The 13,888-nt window shown below is 44.2% G+C and overlaps 1 protein-coding gene across 2 annotated transcripts in view; it reads right to left on the reverse strand.

Annotated features, from left to right (window-relative positions):
• tpst1 (tyrosylprotein sulfotransferase 1) overlaps window positions 1-11,844 on the reverse strand; it is a 57,463-nt gene extending 45,619 nt beyond the window's left edge. Inside the window, exons 1-2 of one of the 2 annotated variants that reach the window (XM_072692069.1) lie at window positions 11,566-11,844; window positions 2,754-3,777 (exon numbers count right to left, since the gene is read on the reverse strand). In XM_072692069.1, coding sequence (XP_072548170.1) covers window positions 2,754-3,586 — 833 coding nt within the window. In that variant the 5' untranslated portion in view covers window positions 3,587-3,777; window positions 11,566-11,844. The remainder of the gene's footprint in view (window positions 1-2,753; window positions 3,778-11,565) is intronic. The other variant, XM_072692071.1, reaches the window with a different exon arrangement.
• Between the last annotated feature and the right edge of the window lie 2,044 nt (window positions 11,845-13,888).

Below are 13,888 nucleotides of genomic sequence, written 5' to 3' on the forward strand. Positions count from 1 at the left end.
AGATAATCAATGTTTTTCCACCTGTGAGTGGTAATAATGTAATGGCTGATCAGTGTATACCCATTACAACACCCATAAACTAGCAGCTTTATTTAAAAGAAACACATTAAAATCCATAAAATGATGAAACAAATGAAACTTCCTTTATGAAAATGTGTTTTCTGACTGGTTATCATTTCAAGAGAAGAACATGGAACAAAGCACTCCACCAAAACAAGCAACATCAGGTTCCTAAAACCTCTAAAGAGCCATTGGCAAACATCTATTAACTTTCATTTACTGTATTAATGCTGACTTGAATATTATCTGATACTGTGTTAGTGTACTGTAATGTATTTGGGAATATTATGATAAGGAATTTTATCAGCGGCACTCGGGTTGAGGCTGGAGCTGCAGGGCTCACTGAAGAAAAACAAGCCAAGAACAGGGAGGGCCTTTCTGCCTGTATGCACTTTATTAAAAATGCTGCAAGACGATATCCAGCCGTAAGCTACATTTCTTGGGGGTATGTAGAGGGGCTTATGTGTTGCTACGTGGCAACAGAGTGCGACCCTGCTGTACTTTTAAAGTCTTCAAAGGAGTATGGAGGCCATCTGTCAGTCCATGCCACAGCTATGCACAGCTACTGGATATGAAAAACCAACCATGTTCTATTCTTGCACATGGAGGAAACATCAATATATATTAGCACTAATATGTGAAAACAGGGTACACATTTTGACACATTCTTTATATACACCAATTAGCCATAAAATTAGCACCACATGCCCAATACTGAGTAGGCCCCCCTTGTGTCGCTACAACAAATCTGAACATTCGAGGCATTGACTCCACAAGACCTCTAAAAGCGCCCTGGCACAAAAACACTTCTGGAACCAAGACATTAGCCGTATTTAGATCCTTTAAAACATGTGGGGCCTTTAGCGAGACTTAGGTACCCATGGCCCAGTTTATGGTTCACTAGAAAAAACGACTGACCTGTCTGATGTTTTGGAGATGTTCTGACCCAGGCGTCTAGTCTTGTTAAAGTGTTAAAGATCAGATTCTTAAGTTTGCCCATTTTTCCAGCTTTTAACAGATCACCTAATTTATCCACACCTTGACAGAAGTCAATGGTGATGACGATAATCAATGTTTTTTTTTCCACTTCGCCTGTCTGATCAGTGTATTTTTGTATTGAAAAATTAGAGAGGTCCTCACTTGATCCAGGCATATTCAGACTTAAGTCTGAGTTTTGACTATTTTTATTCTGATACAGTTCCAATTCTTCTTCAGTGCACCCTCTGCTGTCCCCAAATGCACCATTAACACACAGTTGGCAGGACTGAGGAGCAATCTTAAAGTTTCAGAGTCTGCAGTATGGAACCATTTTTAGTGGAACATGAAAGCATAACATAATATCTGAGACTTTATAAAACTACCATGGAAATGATCTGTTTTACCAGCGGGAGAACCATGCGCCTTTCTAAAAACACATTCAAAACCAAGGAGGCAATGGCACATTCACCTCAAAGAAGTAACAATCACAGACCAGTGTTAATTACTATACACAGACACATGAAGTGACTTGACTGCAGTGTTTTAAAGGAACTGGGCGCTGAATGGTCAGGGATCATAAGATATTAAACTTAAAATAATTTTAAGAAAAGCCTCTACTAAGCTAAATCTAAAAATACTATACTAAAAATAACATGATTTTACTTCAGTATTAATTATCACCCCATCTTACCTACTGTGCTGTGTTAAGATCAGATTAGATCAATATAGACTGAAACTACCTAGCAGTAAAAGATTCAGATCTGACTGGAGAAAATAACTGGATCATACAGTGTTGCATTTAAACACTACCATAACTTATTAAATTACAAATATTGAATGTTGATTGTTGAATTTGAATGTTGTACATTTTTCATACTGGTATTCTAATACTGTATTCATATACATTGGAGCCTTTTTACTGCCTAAACCCAATGTACAGAGAAAAATACTTGCTTTGCAAGAGTGATGGTTTAGGATGTTTTTACTGTACGTTACAATACAATATGTTCTTTGCCCAATCAGCGGTACCACTGAGGGCTAGTACCAACATGTTTTACAGTGGCAGGATTGTGGCTGAGTCACCCTAGACCATTCATTTAGCTTGCCTCGCACACCTACACTCATTCACCAGTCATTAGCACTCCCCACATCTTAAAAGCTCCAACAGGAAACAATTAGGTAATAGTGATCTTGTAAACAGAGCTGCACTTCCACATTTGCCTCTCGATTTGTTATCTACTGCCCAGAAAGAAACACACACACACACACACACACACACACACACACACACACACACACACACACACACACACACACACACGTACAACATGCTGGCCTACGTCTGGATGTTCCACAACATAGGCAAAGGGCTATTTAAGGACACCAGATGCAAAATCCTCTGAGAGCACAGCAGCTGGGGACCTTAACTAAATACGTTAAGGGGGAAAGGAGCTAAAACGAGCCAGACAGCTCAGTGGGCCTTAGAGACATTAATGCCCAGAAGTAGGAAGCTGCTGGCTTGTGTTTTAGCATTCTACTCCGGACTGTAATTCCAGAAAAACAATTCTGCCTTGTTATTCAATTCAATTGGTGCATAATGCAGCTTGTGACTGCGTATATATGAGCTGCAGCGAAAGAACCACTTCTTTCCGAGCTGCTGCCTCCCTCCCCCATGTGAACTCCGGAAGGCACAGCATGGGTCACCGGCCACTTACTTGGAGAGCGACACGCCTCCTGCTTTCCCGATGAGCTCCTCATGATGCAGGACGGCTTCGTTCCAAGGAATGTTGAGGAATTTGAGCAGTGTCCTCATCCACTTCTCCGGGTGCAGGACAAGCTGCTCGTAGTGCACGGGCAGGCACTTGTCGGCCGCCTCCAGGCACTGAGTGTACATGGTCTCAATGGCCCGGTTCCACTTGGTGAGACAGTCCCGGTAGCTGTTCAAGTCGAAGCCTGCGATAGTCACCTTGCGGGAGATCATGGAGTGGACAGAGGCCCGGCCGTCACGGATCATGAGGATGAACTTGGCACGGGGGAAGATCTTAGCTAAGTAAGTGAGGGATTTGAGGGCGAAAGGGTCTTTGTTGCACAGGTACGTGGCTGGCTCACCATGCTTCACAATGATTTCTAGGAGGAAAGCCTGCATGGCCGAGTCCAGCACCTCGTCGGTGACCCCGGCCTCGTCCAGTCGCATCTTCTCCCGGCCCGATCGGCTCCACATCTGCTTCATGGCCAGGATGCGAGGGATGACGCGTGTCTCTTCACCACAACGCACCTCTGGGTGGGCGTCCAGCATGGCTCTCATGAGTGTGGTGCCGCTGCGAGGCACGCCACCAATGAAGATCAGGGGCATGTCCTTGTTGTAAACAAAGGGGCTGCTAAGGTTGTGTCCTGTGCGGAGCGTGGCGTGCAGGCTGCCCAGCAGCGGCGAGCCATGCTCCTCGATGCGCTGGTGGCACTCCATGGCATGCCTACCCAGGTAGAAAACTGTGACCGAGCTGATGACCAAGCAGGCCACCAGCAGGTTCTGCTTCAGCTTGCCAATCATCTCAGGGGCAAGCGGAGAAGCTGGGGGCAGGCGAGGGCTGTAGAAGTGGGAGGGGGCGGGGGGGGTGATGTTGGATGAGGGGAGGGGAAAGGGGTTGAGGAAGACGCCCGTTGTTCACCACTTCCTATGGGACGAATGAAGATCAGGATCGGCTGCATGCAGCTCTCGCCGAGTGCCCAGCTCCATCAGGCCTGCAAGAGAAAAAGCAGGGCTTAGTCATCCACTCCATATGCCACCTCATACCCATACTCCGCCCTCAAACGCATGTGAGGAATCTTTCATGGATCTTTGTAGAACTAAAACACATACTTCACCTAATCTACCCCAATGGTAGGAGTTGTATGCTATAAGGTTGAACATGAGTTTGGCAATATTTGGTAAATCTTCTCTAAACAGGAGCACGAATCGGTCATTACAGCATTTCCTCAGGCTTATTTCACTTGGCGGCTCTCAGAAAAGAACGGCGTGTAGCCTCTATTGACCAAAATAAGCAAACAGCCAGAATGCAGCAGAGAGGGAAAGAAGGAGCGTATCAAACTTCAGCATATTGAGCAATAAGCAGAATTGGATTCTGCAGAGAGATACATGAGAAAGAGATACCATTTTGATAGGAGACACTGATGTGGTCAGGTTTCTGTCATTTGACTCATGTTTCATTACACGTTTGCTTTCCGTGTTCACTGAATGCATTCCAGCAACAGTTCAGAGATCTCCAGCAGTAACAAGACACACAAGCTTGAAGTCTTTCATTTGCTGAGCGGCGCGCAGTGAGTGTCTAACTCAATTCAAAAAGCCCCACACATAAAACTCCACCACACAGCGCTGGCTCAGGCCCGCTGGTTTGTGTCTTGAGGTTTTTCTCCTGTGCTATTCTCTGACCAAAGTGCCGATCAGTGCAGCACGCGCTGCCCTGAACCCGGCGCTTCTGCACACTGTTGAAAGGCGGGAAGAGGAAGGAATCGTAGCAGGTCGTAGCAGAGCTGGGAATCGCACGCTTCCTGCTTCCCACTCATTTATAGTAACCAGAGCACTGAGCTCCCAGAAATGCAAACTAGAGTTCATACAAGGCTGCTATCTTGTTTGCTGCTATCTTCTGTGCATTTTTATTCTTCTCCGTCTGTAATCCTGTTTATCAAAAAATGCCTTTGAAAAGGATGCCTTGAATATAACACAGGTGCCCTAGAATGGAAAGCTGTATTTATCATGGCAGAGTTGAACAATGAGAGTTCAGTTATAGGCGTTCTGTGAATCTCACTGTTGTATCCTCTTTCAAAAGTAAATCCAGCATAACCAAAGCCGAGCTGCAAAATAGGCAAATTCCAAATCCCCAAAACAATATCTACTCATTACATTACTATCCTCAAAATGCACACATGCCTTTCCATGCTAAATGCAATGGCTACTTCAGGAGAATATGGCTAAAGCACGGCTAAAATGGAAAAAAGCTGACGCTAACAGACTTTAAAGAACGATCGACAGGAGCAGGCTATGCTAGGTTATGCAGCCATGGGTCGCCTATGTGACGTAAACCAGTCAAAAAAAGCCATAACAGGGTTGTAAAACAGCATCTGAACATTTTTAAATACTGATAAAAAATGATTTTGTCCCTTTAAGTTGTTTGTTGCAGAAGCTTCATAGCACAAGAATATCACAGAATTAACCTTACATCTCGATGATGAGTAGGAATATTATATCGGGCTGACTTCAGCAGCAAATGCTGAATCGCAAAGCAAAGGGAAGCAGTAATCTAACTGCATCAGCCTGAAATATCAGACTATGCAAGCTGCACACACTTGCATAGTGTGATGTGAAGTTGTTAGCTGGGTATCTCTTCCAGTGGGGTAGTAGAGCATTAATTCCAGTGAAGACGCGTTAAAAACATTTGCCAAAACATATTATGTCCTTTAAAGCAACACTATGAAAATTGGCATTTCCTGCTCCTGGGCTTCCACAGTCGGCAAGTGTAATTCGAACTCTGAGCCAGCTCTAAAAGACATGTTTTTCTGGACAAGCTGAGAGATACAGAATAGTCACTGAACATGAAAGAAGCAGGTGAACTAATGGGGTACAGTAATATTACCTGATTTTACACAAATATGACAAATATGACAGTTAGAATTACTACAATGACGTTGAGGTTGTTATTTAAGGGGAAATATACTACACAGAGTTGCTTTAAAGTCATTAAAAGGGCAGATTTGGAGGTCCTCAATATCACTTACCCAGACATCTTAGTCTTAAGATCGTGTTCAGTCAGTACAGCCTACTGTTTTATATAATATGGTTGGGATTTTTATGGGCCAATTTATTTTATTTATTAGGCCAGACTAGGTGTCCATGGATGTCTCCCTTCACTCAGTGCTCACCGGGATAGTGCACTCTTATGCGATTTTCATGTTCATCTGAGGCGTAGTGCTTCAGTCAAAAAAATAGCTAATTTTAAAGCTTCATAGAAATATCTAAACAGTATTGGTTTAAAATCAGCACTGATATTGGACAATTCTGTAAGAAAATTGGCATCATGCCATGCTTCTTTATGTGGTTTACCATTTGTTTTGTTCAAAAGGCATAAAAGATATTGACAGAGAGGGAGGGAGGGAGGGAGGTAAACAGAAAGAGATAGACAAAAGGCTTGACTAACATCAGTAAAAGCAAAGAAGTAGGAGGAGTTCAGGTTAGATATGGTCAAGGACGACACCCACGCTAAACACGATTAGATGCTGGAACAAACTGCATCCTTTTCTCGAGCCGCTCTGCAAACACTGGAGGAATGACTGCAGTCCGTCAGGAATGGCAGTCGTCCGCTTTTCACACTGCTTCTGAAATCGTCCCAATTCTCACTGGCCGGTAATGAAAAAGCTGACAAGACACACAGCACAGCTGCTGCTGACTTTCCGAAGAGAACGGACATGACAAAAGACACCCAGAGAAAGCTGGCAATAGTGTCTGAATCTCACATTGGTTTCGTTGCATTCCATCTTAAGGCATTTATTGGGCTTGGCTCTCTGACAGATTTGTCCTTCTTATAAGGAACCCACCCAAGATTACATTAACCAGTGTGGACAGGATGGCCTTAGAGAAGCCACTGAAGGTCTCCACAGACATGCGATGTTTAGAAGCCCTTGGGTTTGATGGAGAGGGGCCTTGAGATTGAGGGATTTCTCAGCCTCGGGCTATTGCTGCATACACACAACAGCATGGCTTCCGTATCCCAAACTCCTCAGTCATGCTCCATCACCACCAATGAAGAACTTATTTCCCAGCAAACACAGCAGGTCCTTAGCTGAACAGATGAAGTCCCTTGGAGGGATAGCTCATCAGCCGTTTCTCTAAATAACACAACGGTCTGAGAAAGAAGGCTACGTCTCGGGTCTTTTCAAATGATCAGTAGAGGAAATCCATGCTGAGTGGGAGCAGAAACAGCAAGAGACACAACAAACAGTATGCTAAATTACTATAAACAGCAACCAGTGGGGTACAAAAGGGATGTTTTGTCAAGTTCTACTGAGGCTCTCTGTTGAATTTCTTTCACATGCAGAGCAAAGACATTGGAACTGCACCACAGCACATCACGAGCGATCAGTCCGTACCTATACCCGCTCAGAAGTCACGTTCTATGCGTCCTTTCAAGCCGAGAAGATACCACTGGAGAGGAACCGTCCCAGTAGGCCTCACAACTGATTTACTACTGTGGTTAAGCAATGTTTGGGCTCACATTTCATCATGGTGAAACTGAAATCAAGAACGTGTTGGTATTAAATTAACAGCGCTTCCTCACTTCTGCTACGGATATCCTCCACTGGATTGCCCATTGATCTGTTTGGGAATCCTCCATGGACCAACCAGACCACATTAACACTTAATAATGAGAGCTTCAGCAAGGCACGATAGACAACAAGTGGGGGGTCTTTGCTGTGTGTTTCAAAAATGGGGGAGGAGAGGGTTTGAAACTGAGAGGAAACAGATGAGTCTTCTGTCTTGAGGAAAGGATGTGTCCTGCAGCTTCAGTTCTTTTGAGTCTTTCTGACCTAGAACAGGAGTGCCCAAACCTTTTTTTTTCCCTCAGGGTGCCAAACAGCAATGCCTGTAGTGGACTAAAGGGGCCAAAAACAATATCAGTTAACCCTTTAAAAATACACACAAAAAAAGGCTCAACCATCTAATGCGCTACCATTATGGCCCGGGAGTGAGTTTGAATCCCGAGCCATGCCTCTCTGCAATCAACAAGCGTCCAAGAGTCCAAGGGAGCACAGTTGGCAGAGGAGACACGTGTTAGGTCTTTACCCTCAGAGTGTGTTATCTGGAAGTAAATGTTCTCTTATTGGGTGAATGGCTGGGGTGAGGGTAACTTACTGGTGGGCCAGCTGAAATGTCTTCATGGTCCAACTTTGGCTCATGCTTTGCACAGCCCTGCTCAAGAAAATCTGCTGCTATATATTGTACCACTATCAGGTCAGGGTTTGACATACCACAGATGTGATTCAACCAAACTGAAAGAATGCTGCATGAGGAAAGTTGTGCTAATCCATTTCGTATCCCTCATTCTTAAGTTCCCCAGGCAGACAGTTACAGCAGCCAATCTCCTCCCCCCGACCTCAAGTCCTCCAGTGACTTTTGCCAAGTGGGAGGCCTTTAAGACATTACATCTTTGACTCACTTTTGTGAAATTGAGATGTTCTGGAGAAGGTCTGAGCAATATACGGTTTGTTAATTATTACCAGATGTCGGCTTCTGATGATATTGTAGAAGGTGGATGAGGTGGACTTGAGATCTTCTCAAAATAAAAACTGATCTTCAATGGTTCCACATTAGTCTCTTGTTTTGTATTGTAGTTTTGGTGTTTTGTATGAATCAAGGAACTCATTGGCCTAACAAATGTCAATCATTTTGGTCACTGTCAATAACCATGTTATGACAACCACTCACCAGCTGACAAATTCATCTCAAGGATTTCTGAGGAAGCACCACGGATTCATAGGATGCCGTCACTAGCCCTCTTAATGCAGATCTTGCCACCACTCTCTTGAATCATACCCCTGGTTAATGCACTTATCTGTCAGAGCTTGGCACAGACCATTTCAGCTTTACTTACACAAGAAAGCCATTAAGGGAACTGTGGGTTAAGACACACTTTACCCTCAAACTCAAAGAAGGCCTTGCCCTGTATAAACACGCCAGAAGTGTAAGATATTGCTGCTAATCACCCTACTCCACTCATAATACAACTTCTGTCTGGACAAAGATATAAGCAACCGCAAGCTTCTTTACTGAGGCTGCATCTCCGAGACTATATCTACCTGTACTACATAAGCCTATAAGCAAGTACAACGTCCACACAATGAAGGAACTGAAGGCAGCTTCCCATTCACTGATAAAGGCCTCATAGACTGCACACATCCTGATACGCTACCTAAACTAAAGCGCCAAGAAAAAGGGCTAATTTAACACACCAACTGTGTCATGCGGCCTACACCACTGGCTCAGATGAAGGCTAGCATCTTTGTTTAATTACAGTGAGACACTTCATGCTCCGCAGTGTCGAGGATCATAAACAACTCTGCATGATGCCTTATGAGTAAGCCACGGTCAAGCGTATAATGTCAGAGGTGTTATATCTCCAGTCGTGACACATTCATGGACATGCATTTTAGGATGTTGTTATAACGACAGTCATTTCTGACAGCTATGTTTGACATTTTCACATAACTGGACATTTTTTACTACAGTGGCAGCAATAGAGCTTTCAACTGGAGTGTTGTACTTATAGTAAACACTCAGTAATCTAAATATTTTCCCACAGCACTGTGTGAAAGTCTAGAGCTGATATTTCCATACGTGAAAACGGCTTGTGTGACTTGTGTGAGTGAGTTTCTCAAATATTGCACCAAGCAGAACTTTTAAAGAATCTGTGCAATTCCTGTTCAGATGAACATCTAAAAGTAGGCCATCACACCTAAACTACTATGAAAACATTGCAGAGAACTTGACATCTCACAGTGGGAGAATGTGCCGTTTCACGTTATAGGCTAGATTTGATCAGATCCATTCCTGCTTTCCCTCTAATTCCTGACACAGCATTTTCTACTGACATCAGCCTCGCACCTATCGATACTGATAGGTGCTCATAGCAGAGCATCAGTTGCGTGGTGGCTGGAAACGCACAAAAACCAAACATATCAATCACCAGTGCCTTCTAGCGGCCCTCAGCCCGGTCATCACAGCCTAATGGGAAAATATTGAGTGAGTGGCTGGGCCTGGGCAAAATGACTTGATCGAGATTTCAAACCATGGCACGTCAGGGCCAGACTAAACAGAGTAGCCCTGTTTGTGGGGGGGGGGATAAAGCTGATAGGCCCGGCTGTACTTGGGTGTTCTTCCGATTGATAGAGATCCTTTCACAGATGTTTCTTTAGAGGGTGTTTTTGAGAATGGTCCTACATAGCACCGAAAAGAGTTCCAAAGAGTTCCAAAGGTTCTAGAGGTTCATATTCACATGCAATCAGACAAATACATGATGATATATTAAAATATCCCCCCGTTACAGCGCTCCTCCCTGGTTTTTCTTTCGTGCCTGTGGGAAACCCTGAACATTGATTGGACTCAGCACTGAATCATGCTGTAGAGACTGATATTGACATGTGTGTCTCTCTACAGGTTTAAAGTCCAGATCTCAATGCTCTAGGCAAACAGGGCAAATCTCTATTGGACTGCTTTCCCATGAAAATCCATTGGTTTAAGTGGTGGCTCAATTGACACGTGAAAGACACTCCACATACAACAGCAATAAATAATGTAAACCGCGAGACGGTTCCAACCCTGATTAGTTCCTGCTGAGGTCCTGACTAACAAACCACCAATCGCTAAATTAAACACGAGGTAATTCGCTTTTCTACGACCATTTCTTCAATCTGATTCAATCCCATTTCTACAGGAAAGAACCCGCGACACTGTAGCGGGGGCGAGACCCTTTCATTCATCACCTTCAACACACCACTGTGGGAGGATGACAGAGTGACACAAAGGCAGTAGAGCCTATTGAACATGTAGCTAGGTCTAGAATACAGTCAAACCGTACTGCACTGTCCAATCTGCATCTCTTACTGACACCACTACCGAGTCACTACTGTATGTAGGTTATGAACACCTTGGGAAGCCCATACAGACAGACCAGCTAGGATTTAAAACTTCAGACAGGAGCATGGACACTATTTTATATGACAGCTATGAATGTTAACCCCTGTATGCTGTCCCACAGATGAATTTAAAGAAAAATGAATCTTTAAACTCTCAGCATTTTCGTGGACTGCTTCTTGATGGTACCAGTCTGGTCTCAAGGAAGCTGATGGCAATGAGACCAGACAGTCTCAGTGTATGCAGCTGGCCATACACTTAAGGCAATGGCTACAGTGACCGTCTGTGTACGTAGATATGCGTGTATACAAGTCCCCTGTATAAGACATAGCTCGTTTATGTCTCATTTATGAGTCATTTAATGCATTAAAATCGCTCTCTGGAGGTCGTGTGAGCCGAGGTTGTGTGTTTCCATAACCGCCAGCGACAACAGAGGTGAAGAACTGACCGTTTCCAACAGCTTTTAACGAGCATTTCTAACTAATGGCCATCGCCACACGTTTCTATTCAGCTGTGTGTTCATGCTGTAGACGCAGCTCAGTAATACACACGGCTCCGTCTCTCTCCCCGTGCCTTTAGTGACAGCACATGCCAAGTCTCTGCTGTTAGTGTTCGCCCCAGATACAAACTAGCAGCGCTAACGGCCGAAATATGAAGTAAATAGCAACGGCAGGTAGAGAGGAAATCTGAAAATCCCCGGAAGGCAGAGTGAGCGCGGTTCGAGCTGAAGTTGGACCCGCAGTGAACGCTGCCCTGGTAGCTAGATAGCGAAGGAAACACAAGAGGAGCGTTTCTACGCCGTGCCATTACCGCTGCTCCACTTCTTCTAATAGTGTAGAGGAACGCACCTAATCCAGAAGAGCCGTCCCGGGAGAAGAGCTTAGCTGTTCGGGCTGTACTTCTGAGCCGCAGGGCACCAGTGAGCGCACATTCCCGTCGTTTATCGCTCCGCTCGGCGCACGAAAATGCGACAGTGAAATCGGCTCGACGCTGCTTTCACCACAACTGTATCCCACAGAATGCGCGTCATATTTACCGGGTTGCCAGATTGAGCGGAACTCCTCCTCTATCGCAAGGCTTTCGATTCCGTTTCTAACCAGCTGGGAAAAAGCAGTGTTTTTACACTAAACGCTAGTGAAGTGCTGAGCGGTACAGACAGCCAAACCTCGTCCGACAAACCGGTCCTTCTCAAAGTGCTAAACGTGCCCAATCTGGCAACCGCGTACAACGGTCGTGAGGTGAAATCTGATTGGGTGAAGCACCTCCGCTCGTCGCCGTTTCTTCGCCGCTGATTGGTTTAGACGTTGAGGGTAACGCTAAGCCCCGCCTCCTCGGCTTGAGTTTTGTAAGGTAGTCTCACGGTGTGGCTCGTGTTAAAGGGGCAGTGCAGTAAATAGTGAGGAGACGGTCTGTTCGTGTCCTGCAGACTAAACAGTCGAATATTTCGACTCACATTATAGACATATTATTGATATTATAGCATGAGAACAGGTTTCAATTTCAACATTTCAGATCCTGATAGGAATGCGATAAAATGGCATAATCTTTAGGGTCATATTTACGGTGCAGTCTATTCTATGTGGTCAACAGGCCGTTAACTAACGCAGATGTCCTTCCAAGCTTTACAGCCCATGTGGATGGAAGTGATTCTGAAAATGTAGCTATTGATTTTCTTCTTATAGGCCCTGCACACTCTCACGCCAAAGTAACTCGCTGGCAAAATAGCCATGTAGAGTAAGTAAATAAATCCCCACCAAGACATCTCAAAAGGGCATAATGTTACTTAATGGTACTTAATATGAAAACAGAGAGCGAGGCTGCTCCGGCGCCAAGACCTGTGGAAGCCGTATAAGCTCCCAGCACAACTGCTGTTATTTCACTGCTTTGTGAACGATTTTCTTTTGTTTGAACTACGGAGAGCAACCTGAAGCCTCTTCTAATGCGAAGTCTAATGTTTTTCCACACTGGTATCCTAAGGTGGATAGCAATGCTCCAAAACGCAGTTCATTAAAATGACTGTTAAGTCTATGAAAAAAATGCATACGAACTGGGTGACAATTGCTCCAGTGACAATAAAAAGTGTCAAAGTATCTAAAACTCAGAACTGCAGTGGTGCTCCTAGCATCAGCCTAGCTGCTGAAGTCTGTTGTAGGCCCTATTCGTCTCTTTTGAATCCCTTTAGTCTAAAATAAGCTGCTTAAGATCAATAGTGAGAGGTGTGAGCTACAGCAAAGCAGCCCAGGTGCTGAAACAACACCACAACAAATATAGGAATTAGGATCTGAATGTGAAACTAAACCTTAATTGAGATTCAGCAAAAAAGGTATATTTCTCCCCTCACTGATATGCATAGTAAGTGCCAGAATTAGCACTTGTAATTAGTACACATACTGCCATTTGATACTACTCAGAAAAGCACAAATCCATGGTAAATGGAATTGAGTGGTGTATCTAGTTATACCACCTCTGTTGAATGCTCCTCATTAGCATACAGAGCAGCTTTGGGAAGTGCATTTTCTCACCAATCTTTATGCTTCAAAACTCACAGTAGGCCTCGGTGGAACTTCATTTGTAAGTCAATGAAAGATTTAGCTCTCAAAAAACAACGAATACGAGCTCCAGTAGATATTGGATACAAAGTCCTGCTTTAAGGATCCTGCTTTACGTGTCGTCTAGGTCAGTAAAAGTCAACTCACCATTTCATTTAGGCACCCCATGGTCAAATAACATGCAGCGTTAATTTCCCACATAGACATAAGTGCACATCCTGTACAGAGATGAAATGGTTTATGATAGGATATGGAATATTTGCTTAATTTGACAGTGGGGGAAACGATAATGTGCGATATTGATAGCCATAAACCAGTGCTCAAAGGGGGCCATACTCACTACATATTACTGTTTGGCGTACCAGGACTTCTTCTGTGCACCAGGACTTCTCACAAGATGCTGGTGTGTACATAATGTGTCCTGGATTGCATGTAATTAAACATGTCTGTTTAAGACCCGTCTTCTCGCCATCATTATTATTCTACATGTACATGCATCTACATCAGGGTTGTCAAACATCCTGCCCGCAGGACGGAACCGGCCCGATAAAGGATTCAATACAGCCCTCCAAATAAATTTTGAAGCCATGTTCTCAACGACGACTGTTTAATTGTGCTCAGA

Source organism: Salminus brasiliensis, chromosome 11 (assembly GCF_030463535.1).
Source record: "Salminus brasiliensis chromosome 11, fSalBra1.hap2, whole genome shotgun sequence".
In the NCBI taxonomy this organism is placed as follows: domain Eukaryota; kingdom Metazoa; phylum Chordata; class Actinopteri; order Characiformes; family Bryconidae; genus Salminus; species Salminus brasiliensis.